Source organism: Choloepus didactylus, chromosome 3 (assembly GCF_015220235.1).
Source record: "Choloepus didactylus isolate mChoDid1 chromosome 3, mChoDid1.pri, whole genome shotgun sequence".
NCBI classification, from domain to species: Eukaryota; Metazoa; Chordata; class Mammalia; order Pilosa; family Megalonychidae; genus Choloepus; species Choloepus didactylus.
In genome coordinates this window covers 98275014-98296907 of record NC_051309.1, presented here as the reverse complement: position 1 = coordinate 98296907, position 21894 = coordinate 98275014, and the positions used below count along the sequence as shown (strand labels likewise).

The following is a 21894-nucleotide window of genomic DNA, read 5'->3' as shown; positions in this document are numbered from 1 at the left end:
AACAAAAGTATTGATAGGAAACTAGACACTAAATTCTATTTCTCTTTGCAGGATATTCCAAAAGAGTGAATAAAATGTAGTTATTTACAACATTTTTTCATTAGTATTTATAAAATTCATTTCTTGCTTTTTGTTTGCTTTTTTTATCATGTTGATCTTCTAACAAAATCTTGTAAACCATCTCCAGAATATGTTGCAAGTTTCATGGAAACTTCTATAGAAAACTTCTATAGAACAGTACTCTGTTGCATGAGACATTTTATAAAGGGAAGAAAGGTTATTGGTAATTTTTGTTTTTCCTTACTTTTTAAAACATTCTATTGAAAACAGAGTGATGCCCTTCAGGTAATTTTTTTTTTCCTCTTTGGCCAAAGATTTATCTTTTCTGTGGGGTTCCTTGATAAACTATAGCTACCGATCGTTTTGTTTTTTTTTTTTAAGTATGTTTTATTACATCTTCTGGGACAAGAGTGCTAGACCAAACGGTGTATGAAGAGCACACAGTCATTTTCTTCTATACTTTTCTTGAGTAAGCAAAGAAATCCAGTATCTCTGAAAAATGAGACATTGGTCATTAACCCTGTGACAGGAGGTAGAAAGCCCTAAGGATTCAAGATATCAAAGTTCCTGAGAAATCATATTCAGGGAATTTATTAGTGAGATGAAATTTTTTATGTATCCTGTTAATCTCTACTAATCCTGATTGAAATTTCTAGTCTAAACCTCTCCTTAACTCTGCTTACAAAAGTGCCCATCCCAGTCACATTAGCAGACACATAATAAATGATGAAAATCAATGATAATAGATCTCATACTAGTTTGTGATTAACAATGTTAACATATCTGCAAAACTTATAAATGTAACCTATTGTCCCCTAAGAGTGTAGATCAGAAGAGAGCACCCGAGTAGCATGTCAGATGTTTCAATTATATGTAGGATAAACACAGACTACACAGGGCAGTTATACTGCTTTCAAGAGTACCCCAGAGTCAGATAAAAGTGGCTATTTCCATACTCAAGATAATCAGGCTATGTAGGCTGAAGCCTTGCTGTTTTTAATTATTGTGCTTGCTTGTTAAAGAGCTATAAATATGCCTCCTGTCTCTACAGCTCTACGGAAGCCTATACAGAAAACACAGATGACTTCTACCCCAACTTTCTGAATCAGATGGCTAGAGCTGTGCTAATTCAACACATGTTCTTTTTTTTTTCTTTTATCAGTCTCTCTATTTGATTAGCAGGTGATGATATTAGAATGCAGCACCATAATTCAGTTTTGTTCTTTGTTTATTCAGGTTTTCACCAGCAGATGTAGTCAGTAATAAAAATACATTTCAATCTCCATCAAGTTAAGTTAGTCTCAGGGGAAAAAAATCAAATGTAAAAGAACTGAGTGTGATAGCTGAGCAATGTAGGGGAAAAAATGAAAAAGTGAAATTCAAACTCATTCAGTCTCTACAGACATCGATCCATGATATAATAGGGCAATCAAAATGCTATCATGGTTGTCTCATCGTTTTCATTTTATTTTCCCTTTTTATTAAAACATAGCCTTAATCGGGATCCTACCAAATAGTCAGGGTCAGAGAGTTGGTATTTACTAACTGATTCTTCTCCCACAGCCCCATCTGCCTGGTAATATAACAAATGCATCTCTCATTTTTTGCACCTTTCTTATAGAGATCTCAGAGATGATGGCTCCCTTCTGAACACTGTACCAGGTGGAGGGGTGTGGTGTGATGACAGAGTTAGGCTTCTGTGGTCAGAATACCAGGAGGAACACTTAGTACTGATTGTTACATCAGGCAAGTTATTTATCCTCCCTAAGCCTCCACATTTTCATCTGTACAGTAGGAATAATGACTGGGCCCGCCACTTAGAGTTGTTATGAGTATTCAATGAGATGTAAACACCAAAAGATGGAATCATATAGTCTATTTTGTTTATTGCTCTTTGCCAGCACCTACATGAGTCCCTGGCATATATAACAATTATTCATTTTTTTCAAAAGAATGAATGTATAAAAGGTGTGGCACTTATTTTACAGCATTGTAATGATTTCTTTTTCTGAATAGATCAGATAATGACAGAAATGTTCATTTAACTATCAATTTGAATATGCTTTCCCTGACCCACTGTAGTGACAATAGGGTAATTATCACATTCCACTCTTTCCTATTAACTACATTGCACTATGATTTTTTAGTAAACATACTTTACAAGTCTGAAGCCATGCTATCCTTTCAATTTAAAAATTTATTTATTTACATGTTTTAATGACGTCTGTCACATTTTATGATTGTTTTATTCTTATTAAAGTTGAAGTAATCCTGAAATATTTTATGGAACTGAAAAGATGAAAGTGGGTTCCTATGCTACAAGATTGCTCACATAAACAGACATCTATGGTGTCCTTTTCATACAGAAATTGATAGAAGAAAATAAAAAAGAAAGTAAGTAGGACATATCGAAAAGGACTAACTGTGACCATGTCTGGTACCCAGAGTGTACTTCAAATGTTAGCTTCTGTTCTCTTCCTCTATCCAAATACATAATATAATGCTAAAAAAATAAAAAAGCTGATAGATGATCTTAGATAGTGCTAAAATACGTTAAGTTTCTGAAATAATTACATTTCATATCATACCTTTTTTATGGTACTTATAATAACATTAAAAAGCATTCTGATTATGCTTACATATCCTGCTTGACTGCTCATCCATGGTTGGTAAATATCTGGGGTTACATGGTTTTACAGACTAGGGCCAAAAATAATATAAGTTATCAGTAAAAATTTCCTGAATAAATAAACGAACAAACATAAAAAGTGTGAATCCATGCAAATCATGATTTCCAAGAAAAGTGTCTGGTCAATAAATTAAACATAATCTGCTATTCTGAATAGTTAATTACCTTATATGTTTTCTAATGTATAAAAATTGCTTAAAACTTCAGAATTTATATTTTAAAACTTAGAAAATTAATTGTTGCCAGTGGGATTTGATAACTTTTTATAATTTTTGTATTTATTTAAAAATTCTTTTGATAAGATTTGAAATTATGACCATAAACCATAGGTTGGTAACACTTCTGGCACTTACGGATCTTCTTTTCATGCAGTATGATATAAATATAGAAAGAGTACAAAATACTGAAAATACAATAAAATATGTACTTCTAACATTTATATTAATTTCTTGTAACTTACACATTTATTTTCTATATTCTGAAAATGAATTTAGAAAATATCAATCTAAAAATGAGACTAAATTCAGATATATGTAAGTAAATATATAGAGAGATAAATAGATATGTCACCATGTTTGAACTAAAGTAAACAATAGCTTTAGGGTAATGTTAACTACCACAACTGACATAATGAATGCTAACCCAACTACTTACTCCTCTTACAATAAAAGTAGTGTAGGAAGTGGCAAATGAATTATAAACTGGAAGTGAATAATATCCAGGATTTCACTTTACATTAAACAATGAAAAAAAGATATGCAGAAAAATGCAGTTTGCTTTGCTTATGTGTTAAAATTCTGATAATCAATTTTCTCATTAAGTAAAAATGCAAATTGTGTAATGTGGGAAGTGAAGGTAATCATATTTTTAAGATCATAAAAGTTTGAAAATATAATACCTGATTAAAGCGATAATGTAGGGAGGTTTTAACATCAAATTAGGGGGGAATAAAAAAAAAGAAACCATGATATCTGTTTGTTTCAGTTGATGCAAATTACCTATTCCTGCATCAAGTAAAGCACATTGTTTGGGAACAAGAGAGTCAGTTTTGTTCACACATTTAAGATATTATACTTGTCACTTAAAATCTTTAGAGATATTTACAATAGAAAAATGTTCTTAATGATAGTTTTAAGGAGGTAAATGACTAAAAAATGTTGAAATTACATTGTCACTGTGAACTATTCTGACAAGTACAATAATACTTAGATAATATATCATCAAGTAATCCTGAACAAACCTCTTTTATAGAAATGGGTATAATAATTTATTTTAAAATATTTAAAACAAGCTGGAATAGGGTTATAGTAACATCAACAATTTCTGTTACTTAGTAGATAGTCTAATGATTTTAAGTAGAAATATTTTTTTAAACAAAGAAATATTTGAAAATCTAGTTGTCCCACTGACATATCTAGAGAATACAGTAAAAGTAATATATTTATGTCAATAACTGAGGTGCATAATAAAGAAAGGACATACTCTATTCCAATTAGTTGAATGAATTACTATTCCACTAGGAGCATAAATTGCAAATACAAATGAAGAGAAGATATAGAATAAAAAGTGTAAATATTTATAATATTAGATGTGATAGCTACAATTTACTTACTGGCTCTTCTCTTTTATTTTATAGCATATTATGGCACACATACAGAAAGACTTTTTTTAAGGAGTTTTTAGTTTTCTTCCTAATTGAGTCACTACATTCTTGTCCTTCAAAACTGACAATTCCTGAAAGCTTGCCTTAAAGGGAAAATAAAAGACACTGTGGTTTTTTGGAGCTGTAAGTACCCCAGAAAAAAAGTGTTCTTAAACATAGTCCATTCCTGTGGGTGTGAGCCCATTGTAAGTAGGACCTTTCAATGAGGTTATTTCTGTTAAGGTGTGGCCCAGCCCAATCAGGATGGGTCATGATCCTATTACTGGAGTCCTTTATACACAGAATGAAATTCAGAGAGATAGGAAGAAAGCCACAATGGGAACAGCCCGAAACTGAAAGTCGATAGAACCTGTAAAAGAAGGGAGAGGTCAGGAGAGGCTGCCATGCACATTGCCATGTGACGGGGGAGCCCAGGACCAAAGATGACACCTGGATTTGGACTTCTCATAGCCTCAAAAGCATGAGTCAATACATTTCTATTGTTCAAGCCAATCCATTGCATGGTATTTGCTTTATTTTAGCAACAAGTAAATTAAACAGACACTAAAAGATAACCTCCAAGGAAAACAATCTCCTATCTTTTGCTTCAAAACACAGAATAGAAACTAAAATAACTGCAGCCAACATCAGATAAACATTTTCTATGAAGCATTTTCTTTACAGTTGAAGAAAACGCATCAAGGATATTAGGTTTACCAATCCACTCAGATGGAACATCATTCTCAGAGTAAATGGTAGAAATGGAACAAATGGAAGGAAGGAGGTAAAGTAATTGATTTCTTCAGGAGAAAGAAGAAGAGAGGTCACCTGGTTTAATCTCCTTATCAACATACAAACTAGGCCTCCTAGTAAATAGACTAATGTTTGGTAGAAGGAAGGTCCTCATGTTATGGAATTTTAACATCATGTCTCTGGTTAAGGAGGACTGATTTGAGTAATCTTAGAATCTATGGATTCATGAGGCATGACATCCTCCCTGGAAAAATGTCACAATGGTGGGATATAAATGGAGGTGTTTCATAGATGAAACACTCCCCTTGCTATGTGAGGTAACCCCAGGACACCTTACCTGGAGATCTGGTCTATTACCCTGGATCAGAGAGTGGATGTTCAATGCAGGACAAATGGGCCTAGAGAGTTACTCTCAACTTCCAACCCAGTTCTTGCTTCTTTTGAACCTTTAGATTGCTTGTACCCTTGAAATGATGTGTAAAGATAGATATTGGGTAATATCTCTGATTTGTATGAGTATGACTTGGTAATCTAATCATTTGTGTTAGTCAACCAGGTATTAAATATTCTTTTTCATTAAAAACCAACAATAAGTTTCCATGTATATATGGCATCCTAGATGCTTTACACATTTTAAATCTAATTATTAAAAATACAGTTTGTTTTTGCTTTCTAGGACTTAAATTCTGATACATAAGCATAGAACACCAATTATATATAGAACTGTATACACGCACATTACATTTTACTCATGTTGCATTTGCATTACTGAAATGTCCAAAGTAATTTTCAAGAGAAAATTTCACTCAGGATGCTATTATTACAACCAAATGACAGTCAGATGATAGAGATCTCCAAAAACATAAATTACAAAATAAAATTTTTTTAAATTTATAAAAGGAATATAAATTAGACCCTAAGAGCTACATTAGCATACTGATGTCTTAAGAAATATACAACCTGTAAGGTAAAAAAAGATAAAAATACGTGTAATATAATTTATGTGAGCTAAAATCACTTGTTCTTTCAAGTTTACACTGGCTTTCTAGGTAAAAATGCTACACAGAATCACTTCCAAGTCAGAAACATTGCTAGACTTGTTAAGAAGAAACATCTATGAAGACCCTGAATAGAAAGTATGACATTTAGCCACTCTATTTGACCATTATATCCAAAACGTGTTAGTACATAAACTTTTCCAGATTGTCCATCAATTTTTAAGCTACTCCACCTCCTTATAGGAGTGGGGAAATACTGCCTTCATCTTTTAAACCTTATATATATATTTAAAACTGGAAACTGAATCAACTAAGCTGAATCTAAATCTTAGAAGGAAATATGGTAGCAATCATTTTGTCCTCACCACAGTAATTGTTTTTCTCACTCAGAATCCAGTGAATCCACCAAGCATTAATTCGCTACTGCTCTCCCAAAGAGTGTGGAAGCACTGGCCCTTTCTTGTAGGGGGATGTTTGCCACTTACAAACTTTCTTCTCCCTATCAAGTTCCTTTTTAGAAAGGAAAACTTTAAATTGAGGAAGTTTTCATTTTGTACGTATATATTTTTGTATACAAATGTATTTGTGTGTATAAATATAAACAACCTGACCATTAAATAGTGAACTTGTATATGCATTGATATACAACTTTCAAAGAGAGAAATAAAAAACGTAGAAAAGTTTTCAAAAATAGAGATAATTGAGTATCCAACAGATAGAATCAGGATATTTGGTTTGGAGTAAAAATTAAAATAAAAAGATGGTTGTATCTCTCTCCTTTTCCCTATTTTACAGCTCATGCTATCTTTCTCCATTATCATTTATGGCATAAATGTATTATGTGAATTCAGATATCCAGCAGATGTATGAATGCCCTTGGAAAGCATAGGGCATTCTAACTGTCCTTAAAACTTATTAATACCAAGAATTACTACTGTCCTTAAAACTTATTAATACCAAGAATAACAATACTTTCCAATAAAGGAAATGTATGTCAATCTATTAATTGATATGTGGACTTGTTTCAATTGAAATTTAAATATACACTATATCATACTGTGCATGCTGTTACCAAAAACAGTACCAAGGATGACAGATATTATACATGAGAAAAAAAATAGAATAAAAATAAAATAAGCAGAACTATATTTTAAGAAGACTGTAGGAAGAAATAGACACAAAATACACCAACATGAAAATCATCCCTTTTTAAATTTGGACATTTCTGTCTCTTCTAGCAAGTTAAATAGAGAAAAGGGAGTACAGTTAGTTCTATAAATAAATAAATATCTTAAAAATGTAAAGTCTAGGTGATTATAAAAATGATAAAATTTTGAAAACTTTAGCAAGGAATTTTTCATATATGTCAACAAAATCACATGTATAATATATAGTTACTTTAGAATATTCACTAAAAAGCCTTTTAAAACATAGATAATGTCGTAAATCTCACCAAGAAGGATAACTGGCATACATTTTAAAATGTGACAAAAAAAGAACATTTAATATGTATTCATATTTTGGGGCATGAGGAATATTTTCAGAATAATTTAAAAGAGATAAAATATACTTGTTTATATACAATTTCTTATATTTTGCTCATAACGTTAGGACTCAGCTTAAGACTCTGAGAAAGTACCTAGCAAAAGTGTCCATGGCTTTCCTTCCAAGCACTTCTATAAATTTGAATGAATATTTCTCACTACTACAAAATAGTTTTCCTTAACTCATATATTATGTCTTTGACAGTTTAGGCATAATAAGCAGCACTCACATAGTAAATTTTAATCATCGCAAGAATCCCTAGTCCATAATGAAGATTCCAGCAAAAAATATATCTTCAATAATATTTAATATATTTTGCATATAGTTATTTATGTGGGCATGTAATTTATTCATTATTTATATTTAATTCTACAATCATACAACCCATGAAGATTCTGACATCAGGAAAACCAAACTAAATCAAACCAAACCAAACCAAAGTCTGACTTTTGATCTGGAAGACCTGAATGCAGTCAATGGTTCTGTCCCTTAGAAAAGTTACGGGAACTTGAGAAAGTCATTTAACCTCTTTAAATTCCAGTTTTTCCTTATTTCAGAAATAAAGATAATCATATTTGCCCCATCTCTTTTTTGAGTTAGTGACTCTGAGCACATTTTGGACAAAAATGCAGGTATAATAACAGTAAAGCATAATGTAAATATTAATAATTGACTATTTTGCAATCATCAGAAATACTCTGATGCCTCTCATCTCATCTTTGGGGGATCATTCTCAATCCTACATTTGTTACATCTTAGAATATAGTGCAGCAAATTACAATGGCTCTCACACATTTTACTGAAATCAATAACAACACCCCTCATTAATCCCTAAATTTAATTCACTTTTAATGTAATCAAATCAATACTTGAAAAATAACATTTTAATATCAAAATATGCATTACTAATAAAATGTTTCCATTCCAAAGATTTTTGGCAATTCTGACATTTATATTTAGGAAAATAGAAGCAAAAGCTACAGATGGACAGACAAATGAATACACACATACATGTGTACACGTGTAAACACATTCAGAAGCAAAATTAGATAATGTTTATTTAACTTATAATAAAAGTTAAATTTGGATTTTTTGCTTCTCATCCCCCTTTGTTTTTCATACAGCCTTTAATTTTAAAATACAGTCATTACCTCCCTTAGTAATTCTGTTCACAGCATAAAATTACCACACTCATAACCTTTCAAGGTATAATTATGTTTCCCCAAAGCATATTTTAACTCAGAAGTTACTTTGTGTTTGAGATAATGGAATGTTTTCTAATTGGATTTAATTGACACATATTTGACCTTTCAGAAGCATCATTCTGAAGTTAATGTTTTAACAAAAAAAAAATCAAATAATATGATTTAGTTTACAATAGGTAGAATGAGTTACATTCAGTTTCTCTGTGGAGTGATGAGGGTTAGCAAAACGCAGAATTCCAAAGTGAAGATATTGACCTTGAAAAAGAAAATGGACACTTTGAACTGGAACAGAAAAGAGAACAAATGAAGGCTTTTTAAAGTGGAGTAGCACAACAAAAACTATATATGGAATATTGTATGGAAACATAGTATATATTAATTTGCCAGTATATGTGTATATAAACATTTATACATATACATACATATATGCATATGTACAAACACATACATATTTATCAATGATTTTCAGCTGAGACTCAACAGAGATTGACAATGTGAAAGAAGACTGGGGAATTTACAATACAGGGTTCACATAACCAGGCTCGGGTGAGCGAGTCAAAAGAACCACCACTCCTATTGGCAATGCAACACAACACGCAGAATGAGGTTTGAAACCTGATTTCTAATTCCGTATCTTTCCCTAACTCACCATGGGTTTCTGCTTTCTCACTGAAAAGTGGTTGTTTTTTTAAATTTTTAAATTAGTATTACAGTAATTTATTAACATAAAAATAGTGCAGAATTAAAGATAATAGAACATTTATGAGAAATAGTTGAATTAATAGCAAATGGGTCTTTTACATTTTGATATGTCAAATAACTAAAATATAGATCTAGGAGACAATCTCTTACTCAAAGTTATGAAAACAAATTTATTGTACCAGTTTTCTTTTTTCCTTCCAAATTTGAAAGGACTTTTGTCAGACATTTTAGTAGCTCTTTACATTTGTCCCACACTACTTTGGCTCTTTTATTGCTTTTATATATTAACCTCTACACACGCACTTACATGTAGACATATATACAAAATATAAAAAATAATATGCTATAGGAATCTTAAATTGCATATTATGGCAAGATTTATTGTATTTTTAATCTTCTGTTGACCATGGCTTAAATTAAATTCTCTGGACACTTGAAAACAGTTTGATTTTATTTTTTACAGTTATGTTAGCTCACATAATTAAGAGAATTCTGTCTCCAGCTCTCAACTCCCTGATGAATGAATTCTTGGCAGAATTCAGTCCAAAAAATGAAACAAAAGAATACAAAAAATGCACAAACTTTTGGGGTCCCTAATGAAGAAATGAGTTGGGGAAATGGAGGCAAAAATGTAACATTGATTATGGAAATAAATGCGGGAATATAATGTATTCAAATTTACTGTTTTCTATTTTCTACACAAGAACAAATGGCTTGTCATGAATAGTTCACCTTTGAGCACTGTACTGTTTTTAGCTCATTACATTAGGACTCAACTCAATATGTTTTGCTATATCCATTTGTCTTTATCATTCTTTTTATTTTTTTTTGATTCATCAAGCAGATGGAACATAACTCCCTACCCCTAAAGTGTAAGCTGCACATAGAGGTTTCCTTCCCCAAACTACAATACGGAAATGGGGATGGGGGAAGGTAAGTTAACAGCAGAGAAATCCAAGAAACATACCTCAGCCAGATGATCAAGGTCAACATCAACAACATGGGAAGTCATGTTGATAGTGTGTACCTTTGCTAAGTGATGAGAATGGCACTTTACCTCTGCGATCCTCCTCCCCAAAAGCCGTAACCCCAGTCTAATCATAAGACAAATATCAGACAAACCCCAGCCAAGGACATTCTACAAAATACCTGACCGGTACTTCCCAAATCTGCCAAGGCCATCCAAAACAAGAAAAATCTGAGAAATATCACAAGGAGGAGCCTAAGGAGAAGTGATGATGAAATGTAATACGGTGTCCTGGATGGGATCCAGGAACAGGAAAAGGACATTAGATGAAGATGAAGGAAATCCAAATAAAGCATGGACTTTAATTAATAAAAAAAAAAAAAAAAAAAAGTCTTCTTACACAGTAGTAATTAAGTATTCCATTAGTTATGTAGCTTTCCTATATAAAATAGGAAAGCTTTCTCTTTCAATTCCTAGCTGTAAGTAGTAAAGGAAATTAATATAAAGCAAGCAATTTACTTTATACTTCAAGAAGTATTAAAAAAAAGTCATGAAAAGAGAAACTCATATTTTTCTTCATTACCATGAAATGGAAGACAGCATTATACAAGAAGAGAAAGTCCTCAAAGCTTTCTTCTCTGTATTAGATAATAATAATTTTAAATGCAAGAATAGAAATAGACATCATTACTAAACATATTTTTATTTGTAGGTTTGCTTCTTTATATGTAATTTCCTGCCTAAGATTTCAAGTAAGTATAAAATTGTTAAGAACATTTTACAATTCATAACTAACTCTGTTGAGTTAATTAAATGACATAATGCATGATTTGGCTACTTGGTTTCTTAAGGTATGTTACACTAAGCATTATCTAATCTGAATTAATAATTGAATGCTTGATGCAGGAGTAAAGCATTCTTGAGGGTTACAGTGTGCCTCAATACCTAAACTGAGGTAAGGAAGTGTTGAGACCAAATTATATACATTTAAATCTAATTATTACATACACTACAAACATTGTGAAAACATCTGATTACATTTTCTTTTGAATGTAAATATAATGACCTGTAAAGATGATTTGCTGGTGTTAAACTGTACCTTTTGAGGTGGGTGGCTTTTCTGGGGGTGTGGTGGGGGGTTTATGTTTTGATGGTTTCTGCTACATTGCTTGTGAGAAAAAAAGTAACTTTCTTTATTAATTTACTCTAGATGCTAATACAAGGTTCCACCCCCTTGCATACTAATAAAAATACCCTTAAATGATTTTTCCCTTTTTTTAAAAAAATAATATTAATCACGCAAGTTGAGAAAAATTGTTACCAAGGAAGTGTTTTGTTAAAGGTGATGGTGTTTTGCATTATCTATATTAATAATTTTTTAAAAAAATAAAGATAAGAATAGGATAAAAATAAATTCTGGAAAACTTTTAGAGAAAAAAATATTTTGGTATCTTGGATCATGAAAGGATGCTTTAAGGGGCAATGTCAACAAGGACACATACACTATTTTTGTGTAAATAAATATATTTTATAGAATTCAGCATTTGTTTATTCACATTACATGGTAGAAAATGATTAAAAATTTACAAACTTTCATAGCACATTTATGAATGTTACCACCATTTCTAAGATTATTTCATTGCAAAATACAGAGAACTCAGTAAAACTTGCTTTCTTCTCCTTTTCTTTAAGCCTCTTCTACTGCTTTGTGTCCTGCCCAAGTCTTTCTCTTGGGCTGCTTGTCTTTGTCACTTATACTTGCAATAAACTACAACATTCAGGAGTATTTTGTACTGACCTGGCCATTCGGCAATTAAAATTAATTATTATTCAAAGTCAACAGAGAGGGACCCAGAAATAAGGGAGCCATACCAAGTCCAGGAGACAGACTTTTTTTTATACAGCATATTCACAAAATTTCCCTCAATATTGAGGTCAATACCCAATAAACTTTATTCAGTTGTTTACAGATATGAATAGGTTTTTGGTGTTCTGTATTAGAAACAGACACTTAAATATTTGTTCTATTTGAAGACACACTCATTACATCTTTTGCAAGGAAAAAATACTTACAGATAATTTAATTCTTCAGTAGGAAGTGTTTACTAAATTGGAGTAAACTAGAAGCCTCATTGTCAAACTTACTTACTGTACAGAGAAAATGTGGTGAAATTCATGACAACTATAACCAGAAAGACAAATCATATGGATGATAAAGTTGAACAAAAAATATGTACTGCCAAGTGGAATATTACATTTTAGAATATCTGCATATAGAGATAATTTTAAATAAAAGATTTTTTGTTTTAAAAATACTATAAGTTAGGAATATGATAGTTAAATTGTTCATAAATATTTTATGCAATGAGTACAAATGAAAAATTTGTGAAATATTTGGAATGGAAAAATTTCTGTGTTACATAAATATATAGAATGATGTAAAATTGACTTTATTAATATTTAACATGTCACAGATTAGTGATGCATTCCTTATTGTCAAATAATACTTTAGTCTAGGTTGAAATATATACTGGTTTAAATAAACCTTCAGTGCATGTAGGATTCCACAGGGCCTTGAAAAGAAGAAGAAAAAAGAAATAAATGAATGACATCAAATAAATAAAATGGAATTTTATTTAATATGAAGATTTAAGATGTTTAAACACAAATAAAAAAACACAGACCAAAATAAAGTTGTTCTAATTATGATTTTCTGGTTAAACTTGATATTAAAATTTGTTAATGGAAGATATTTATAATAGTAAGGATTATAGGCTCACAAAAACCCAATTAAATATACTTCACTAACAAACAAAACGTGAAAGAGGGGCAATTATGTGGAACAATTCTATTATTTCCCTTGTTTTATAAAGAGAATCACAAAATAAGTTTTATACAATTATCTTTCCTTTACGCATCCTCCAAGTAAAAAACTGCAAGAAAATTAAATAATTTTAAATGATGTAATTTTAAATGATACATGAGTATTATGTGGCTCTCTTGATATTTTTGTAAACCATAGTTACCATTCATTGTCATAAGCACAAAGCTCCAACAGAACTTTGTCAATATGCACTAATTCTTTTTTTCTTTTTTCAAATCTCTAAATATTAGTGCATTTTTAAGTATTAGGAAATAAAAATGGTTCAGAATCTTCCACCATTTTGTTTCTTTTTTTTAAGAATGCAGGCACTATTTGTTAAAAAGAAGTAAAGGATCCAAGAAGTATAGAATATGGCATATTTCCTCAGGAGTATAGAATCTAGTTGGAGAGATATGTATGAATATAGGTAAAGAGTCATGCTACAAGATAGCAGGTTATATGTAACAAACTGGCAGTACTGATAACTGCTGAAGGAGTTCTATGGAAGGAGACACCAGTCATGGTTTGGGTGGTCAGGAAAGGTCACAGATCAAGAATATAGGATTAGAGCTGGGCCCTAAAAGAGGAATGTAGTGTAGGGTGTTATTCCAGGTAGAATGGTTAAAACAAACAAACAAACAAACAAACAAAAAACAGCCAAAGACCTAAATGACTGAGATAAGAAATAGGTTATTTTTGTGAATAGTAGGAGCTAACTTTGCATAAATAGGAAAGGGTACAATTTTAGCAGTCAGGAATGCTGATACGAGGAGTGCGAATTCTAGAAGCCTTAGTGGGACATCAAGTGTGTGTGTGTGTTTTAATTTAGAAATACAATATGATGCAAATTATGCTTTTTAAAAATTTGTTTTGCTTTTCAAATTTATCTGCAGTGCTGTATATATTAGAATGTGTAGGGCCTGCAAGTAAGAAGAAAAGTTTAAAACCAATGTGAGAAAATCTTGAAGCGGTAAGCAGTATTGGGACGTGACTCTTCTTGGTAAGGTGATATCCCCTGTAAAAAATGCTTTTTCTGGTTCTTTTAACAGCAGACCCATCATTCTGGTCTCAGCTCAAATGCAACATCCTCAGAAAGGCTGTCCCTTTTATTCCACCTAAACTGCTCCAACAGAGATTGCTATTTCTAATCACAAGCCCCTCTTGACCTAAATCGCAGCTTTGTGCTTAGTTCCTTCATGGTTCTTATCACTATGTGAAATTCTTTTTCCTGATTTCTAAATTAGAATATAAGAGCATAGACTAGAATATAAACTACTAGAATATAAGGTTTATGAAGACAGGAAGCTTGCCTGTCTGTTGCTCACTGTTAAAATCTCAAAGCCTAGAACAGCTCTTATTTTTTTTTTGACTGACTGTATAAATAAATGAAGATGAAATACCTTGTGACAAAAGGAACCACAAGAGTATAATTGTATATTACTCAAGATATGCATTTGCAACTAAACGTGTCTTATTTTTTCAATAAAAGGAAGTCTAAAGAATCATTAACATTTAACAAGGTATCTGTTCAGTACCTGTCCACAAATGTTAGCTAAATGAATGTGAAAGGACAGAAGGTAATATATTATTATTCCAGAATATTCTGTGGCTCCCAACATTCATATACTTTATAAAAAATCTCAAGTAGCCCACCTTTTATGATTCTAAAAAAAGAAGTTACTAAAATGAAGGGAGAAATATAACAATCGATTAAGTTCAGAAACACAAATGTCATTAAAATGTATGACACTAACATTTCTCTTACCATAAAAGTTGGTAATAGTCTAGTACTTGCCATGTAGAGAGGACAAAAGGCCTCAATACTTCTCTGAAATTGTTAACTAGTAGAACATGGAGAGGACTGCAAGGAAATATTTAAGCTCAACTAATGAGAATAAATGGCTCCCCATGGCTAGCTACCTCGTAGTGACAAAAAGTACTTGAAAGATTGGATTATTTTGTTACAATTACCTATTCTGGGGATATTGGAATTTAAGAAAATCTGTTACAAAATAGATTAATCTTCCTGGGCTTTAAAGTATAATGTATTCAACATATTGTCAAATTAGAAAACAAGAATTCCAATATTTAATTAACAACTATATTTTAGAAGAAAATTGTCTTAATAAATACTTTATTTCCTTAAAATTTTCCAAGATATTTTATTTTGTATGGCAATAGCACATGATAGAAATCAAACACATTGTACAAACATAATTCCATATTCACTATAGCAGTGTTTGGCCATTTTGCTTTTTTTTAAAGATTGTTTTAGCATTAAAATTACATTTTATTATTTAAAAGACAAACATTCTCATGGTAAAACGTGAGAAAAAGAGATAAGCAATAAAGAAGTAAAATGCTTTTTCCCTGCCAACCAGAGATGATCACTATACCAACCTTAGAGTATTCATTTTCAAATATGTATTTTTGTTACCAAAATAAGATCATACAGTAAACTGTTTTTTAAATTACTGTTCTTGCTGCTTCATTTTATTTATTTTCCAGTTAATGATCTTTAACTTTCTATACCAATATTTCTTTTCTGTCTAATAGCAATCCTTATTCAACTTTTCTCAAATGTCCCTCAAACCCATTTTACTGCTAGACCGTCCAACCCAAGATTTAGCCCCAAGCCATGCATCACATCTGAATGTAGTATCATTTAAATCGTTTCCCTTTCACTTTTTAATTGGGGAAACTTTTCCTTTTATTGTGAAAACTTTTAGGTGTATAGAAAAAGAGAGAGAGAACCATTAACACCTGCAGAGTAGTCACCCAAATTCAGGAATTGAGAGATGTCAGAATTATTAGGCATTTTCTTTGTCTCTCCCTGTCTCTCTCCATCTGTCTCTGTCTCTTTTTCCTTCTCCCTAAACACATTACATGTGTCATATGTCTCTTTAGTCTTTATAATCAACATTAGCTTCCCCATTTTTAAAATGGCATTTTCTTTTCTTTCTTTCTTTTTTTCTTTTTGAGGAATACCATGTCAATTGTCTCAGAGAATATCACATTCTAAGTTTGTCTGATTCTTGACTCATACTAGTGTTTTCCTTATCCATCCACCATTGCTTTAGGCTCTTTCAGTGGGAAGAGCTAAGAAATATTCTTTAAGTTAATAAAGTATGAGTTCATTTTAATATTTACAATTTGAATATAATATTACAGGATTTTTCCCAATTGCTATTATCTTCATAGTTGTATTTCTTTCCAATATCCTGAAAAATCTTAACATTAGAATTAGTTATTTATTGAATTGTATAATATATATAGCTTCAAAATTATTTTTACAGTAGTAATACTACTTTTACTACTGAGTAAAGTTTTAGATTTTTTCACAATTCTTTTTGTCCTTAGACTACAAACCATTAAGAATGTAAAGCTAGAGAAATAGATTCCAAATCACCTTTAAAATTTTGGTTTTCTCTGTGATTATGCTACCAAGCTGATGTAGAGTTAAGTTTAGTTGTTTCAAATGAATTTTAATTTTATAGCTTCTTTTTTCTGTAAAAATATATCAAACAATATACACAAATTCTGTCTTTTATACTTATCTTTTCCACACTAATCTACACTGCTCTTGTCATTCCCCCTTACAGGTAAACATTTTTATTATTTTAAGGCTTATTTTCTCTGTTTTCTGAATGTATGTAATCTTTCATAAATACTACATAAATGTTCCATGGCTTGCTACTTTCACTTATCAATATATTCTTGGGATTACTCCATATCTGAACATTAGGATTGCTTCTCTTTTTTTGTTTTTTGTTTTTTGTTTTTTTTTGGCAGCAGGGGGGAGCTATATAGACTCCATTTTGCAAACGAACCATATTCAAATAATCTCCTATTGGTGGACATTAGGGTTGTTTTCTAACTTTAGTTATTCAAACAATGCCATAAAGAAAAACCTTCTGGAGATGCTATTTTGCATACATGGTTTGTAACTTCAAGGTAGATTCTTACAGGTGACACTAGTTGGTATAGAATACAAGCACATGATTTTGTTAGATTTTTCAAAACCCATCTATAAGGTATGTGCCATATGACAGTACTGTTCTTTATTTAAAAGAACAAATAAAAAGAAACATAAAATTTTCAAATGACCACAAGGTCAAATCTTTTCAATATTTAAATAATTTTAAGTACAAGTGTATTTATTAATATCACGGTAAAATCATATCCATTATATTTGAAATGCTAAAAATATATACACATACATATATATTATGTACATATATTTACAGGTAAAAATTCATAATCTATTTGTTAATTTTAATATACAAAAATGAGATGGAGAAAAATTTTTAAAGAGTAGAAAATAATATATATACCCTACACAAAGTATTTTTTCATATTTTTATGATTTATATACTTTTAATTTCAGATTTCTTAACTCACAGAAGAGAATCGTATCCGTGATATTTCCTCAGAGAAGAAAAGTTAATCACTTCAGATTCAGAGTTTATAGCAACTTTCCCATAAATTAAAAAAAAAAAAAAAAAAGACTTTGAGGTACCATTTTTGGAACATTAAGTATTACATAGAATCCAGAAAATGGAAAAAATGCTATATTTGGAATTCTACATTACCCCTTTCTTAGGCTTAAAAATGAACAATTTACCAATTTTTAGGTTATAATTTTCCAATGCAGTAAAATGGTGAATCTGTTTAGACTATTTTTCTCTCTAAAAACCATTCCATATTGGACTATATCTTAAAAGATTCTTCTCTAACTTGAGGAATTAAATCCACATCTATAAATCCACATCTATAAATTCACTTACAAGCACAAAACTCATAGAATTAATGAGAAATCTTTGGCAAGTCTGATATGTATAGAACTTTGACTCTTTAAGTACTCTGAATTGCAAATTACAATCTTTTGGTATAAATTTTCTCTACATTAATTCAGCTTTATAAATTTAAAATTCTAATTACTATCTCAACAATGTGGCATTGGGTAAAAGAACAATTTCCTGGTATTCTTACTTTAAGGAGCGTAAGGTTAATGCTACACACAGTGCTGTTTAAGAAAAATTTCTAATATGATATACTGAAAATTCCTTTTCCTTTGTCTGGTTGGTATGAAGCCAAACATTTGTGGAGGCATTTTTTTCCCCTTTAGCTATCTGTGGCTATTTATAAGTTATAACATAACTTTACTTCTTTATTTTGGAATACTGTTAATCTAAACATTTTCATATCTTTTCTGGCTTAAGGTACAAGTGAGGTATTCTCAAGTCACAAAGTGTGAGTTAAGTGGCTGAGAAACTTTTTCATGGCAAATGAATATTCTAAGAGCTAAGGCTCTTGACAGATATTAGCTTCTATGTGTGCTTCTAAATCAAGGGCAAATAGGAGGGCTGTCAAAGAGAACAGCAGATCTCATAAGAAAACTAAAGGGAAAAATGAAGTTTCTTATTAATTTAAATGTGGTAGCCTAATAAACAAAGATTTAGCTAACAAAATGGAAAAGTTATGAGTTGGTCTGGTGAGATATTAAAATGCTGTAGTACTTATGGTTATGGCCAAAATCATTACATTTTCTATTTAGAATATATGATTTTATGATTTCTGTGTATTGTAAAATGAATATTTCTAGGAAACCAATTTGCTTATTATTACTTTTAAAAGAAATTATAGTTTTACTATTAGTTTATACAAACCATAATGAAGTTGGCCACAAATACATCCAGCTAAGAATTCTATAAATTCATTTTAATTTTCTTAAAAATAAAATAATTTAAGCCATGTATATTAGTTTAAAATATGATTTACTTTGATTTTTAATTTATACACACAAAAATTAATAATTTGCAACTGATTCTAACTTATGTAATACATAAAAAATAAAAATAAAAGTAGATTCTTTTTCTTTACCTATGTTATTCTTTACTAATATTATATTAACAGACTGTTTTGGTGTGTATGTATGAAAATCAAGGATAAATTTGCTTTTGCAGATCTTTTCTGATTATAGGCCATACTGAAGGAAATTAACAATTTTCATGGAAATTAACTAAAATAGGTTATGTTTACAAATTTTACTTTGAACAAATACCTGAGCAAAGTCATAGAGCTTCAAACAAATTATAATTAGCTGCCATCTCATAATACATTACAAACATTGAGAGATGCCCTTAGTCTATACTTTGTTGTTTCTTCCAAAGGGTGGTAAACATTGCTTCAGAAGGGACTCGCTGTCATACAGTGCCACTTGGCATACTGCAAACCTGAAAAGACTTCTAAAGCTATCTAGAAAAAAAAAATTGGAAATTCTGGAATTAAATTTAGAGGTGACAATCTGATAGTTAAAAGTAGAAGTGGATTGGGGGAAATTTTCCTTTCAATAAATATCTACTTTTCTCTCTTTTGTCAACACCACAACCTAATCAACATTTTTTTTTTTTCCTGAAAATATGAGTATATCATTACTAGTTAAACTATATACCATCTTTTACTTTTTGGGTAATTTGTGTTATTTTAATGCATATTTTACAAATTAACAAAATGCACCTAGCGTTGCTATTATCCCCAAATGATCTCAACCACAAAATCTCTTAAAAAAGGGGTTGTCAGTTAATTTGGAGGCATTTCAGGAAGGATCTGGTACTTGGGTAAGCATTTAGGATTTTAGAAAGAAGCATTCAATACAATACTATAAATGCATCTGACTGTTCGCTTTAGTGTTAAAATCGCTGCTCAGTAAAAAAAGTAGTTGTCTGTTGATTTGCATTTACTGCTTCTTTCTAAAAGTCCCAAAGTATTCATTTCCAAATATTTTCAAAATATTTGTTGGACATAAAAAAGCAATACAGAATAATAATATAGGACATTATGCAGTTCTTTATGTTTTTTTGTGAATAAAGTAAAATAATTTATACTAATGTTATGAATTTTAAAGATTATAAAAACAATATTAAAATCTTTTAAATTATTTATTCACTTATTTTTTTCAAGTAATTATTCAGTGTTTCTTTATTTGTTTGCTTTTGATGACATAATTTCTCTGATAAATGAGCTCTAATTGTACATTTAAAATGTATAAATCCAACTATTTCTGCTCTGGAAGAAGAAGGGTGTAAGATGGGGGAGGAGGAAAAGAAAAAGGTGGGGAGGAGAACAAGAAAAAGGAGAAAGAGGACACGCAAATGTTATTTATATAGTGTGACTGAATCTACCTATCTCTCTTCTCCTCTTATGCCAAGTGAATATAAAATGGGAGACTGTGTTTCCCTAGTATGAGCCTCTTGATGCAGTGGGCCTAATTATAGGGTTTAATGATATAAAATGCATTTTTTTTCAGACTGCATGGCTCCCAAAGGAAGCCAACTAATTTACCTGGGTCCCAAGCAAAGATAATGTAATTAGCAATTTGCTCTAACTGACTGAGGGCTCCTCAAGGGGTTTTCAAGAAAAACACATTAAAAAGGATTTTTGACTGTGATTTTCACTTTACCTCCTTCCAGGTTCTCATATCTCAACTCAGACTACTCAGATCACTCTGTTTAAAATTCATTATCACAGTTCAGAATGCCATCGCAAATACTCACATAATTTCCCTGTGCTATTTTTCTTTTTTCATTGCACTTATAACCTTTTAATATATTATATCATTGACTTTATTACATTTATTGTTTATTGTAAGTATGCCTTCACTAATGCAGGATTTAAAAGATGTATCCCAAGTACCCAGAACAGATTCTGGCTCCTGGGTACTTGAATGAATGCATAGATAGATTTTCAAAAGCTAAGCCCTTAGAACTTCACTGGATAGGCTGTAACTCCATTAAATCTTAATAAGTACCTGTGGCTGATGATCATATTTCCTGTACATGTTTTTAATCAATGATCTTGTCTGAAAGTTACCCTTAATGTAATGTGAAAAAACTGTAGCCCAAAAGAAAATCCAGAGTATATAATTCCATTTTTAAACATAATTTTAAATTTATAAAAATAAAGAGAAATACCTGAGATAAATGAATATGAAAAGAATGAAACATGCAAGGGAAAGACACGTTATCTAATAAATTTTGGGGCACATTCATGCATGATCAGCAATATTGAATTTAAGAATGATAATATCAATGAATGGGTCCAAAACAGAAAGGCTTAATAAAATATAGTTTACCAGCAGCTGGGTGAGAGAGCCAAATTAATAGTTATTCAATTCTTAAAGTTGGCCTTAATGTATAGGCTGGCATAATGTATTAGAATAACACAAAATAATTTCCTGCTCTACCTAACATCTAATAAAACAATTGTTGTGAAAACTAATCATTCTTATGCACTGCATGATGAACTATTTTGTATTTGTTAGAACTCCCTGCATATTACTAACTGTGCCCAGGAGCAGCTACAGAATTAAATCTAAGAAAGTTACCAGAAGCTAAAAAATACATATAGAACTGCATTGAAAGGATTTTCAAAATGTGTATTTATAATACAACTAGTTATTTTCCTAACA

General features: G+C 30.8%; 1 protein-coding gene across 3 annotated transcripts in view; it reads right to left on the bottom strand.

Annotated features, from left to right (window-relative positions):
* CCSER1 (coiled-coil serine rich protein 1) overlaps positions 1-21894 on the bottom strand; it is a 1457654-nt gene that overhangs the window by 569721 nt on the left and 866039 nt on the right. Inside the window, exon 9 of one of the 3 annotated variants that reach the window (XM_037830260.1) lies at positions 13049-13134. The exons of 1 other annotated variant lie outside the window; for it this stretch is intronic. In XM_037830260.1, the coding sequence (XP_037686188.1) occupies positions 13075-13134 (60 nt within the window). In that variant the 3' untranslated portion in view covers positions 13049-13074. Of the gene's footprint in view, positions 1-13048; positions 13135-21894 lie in introns of those variants that run through there. One more of the 3 variants, XM_037830259.1, reaches the window with a different exon arrangement.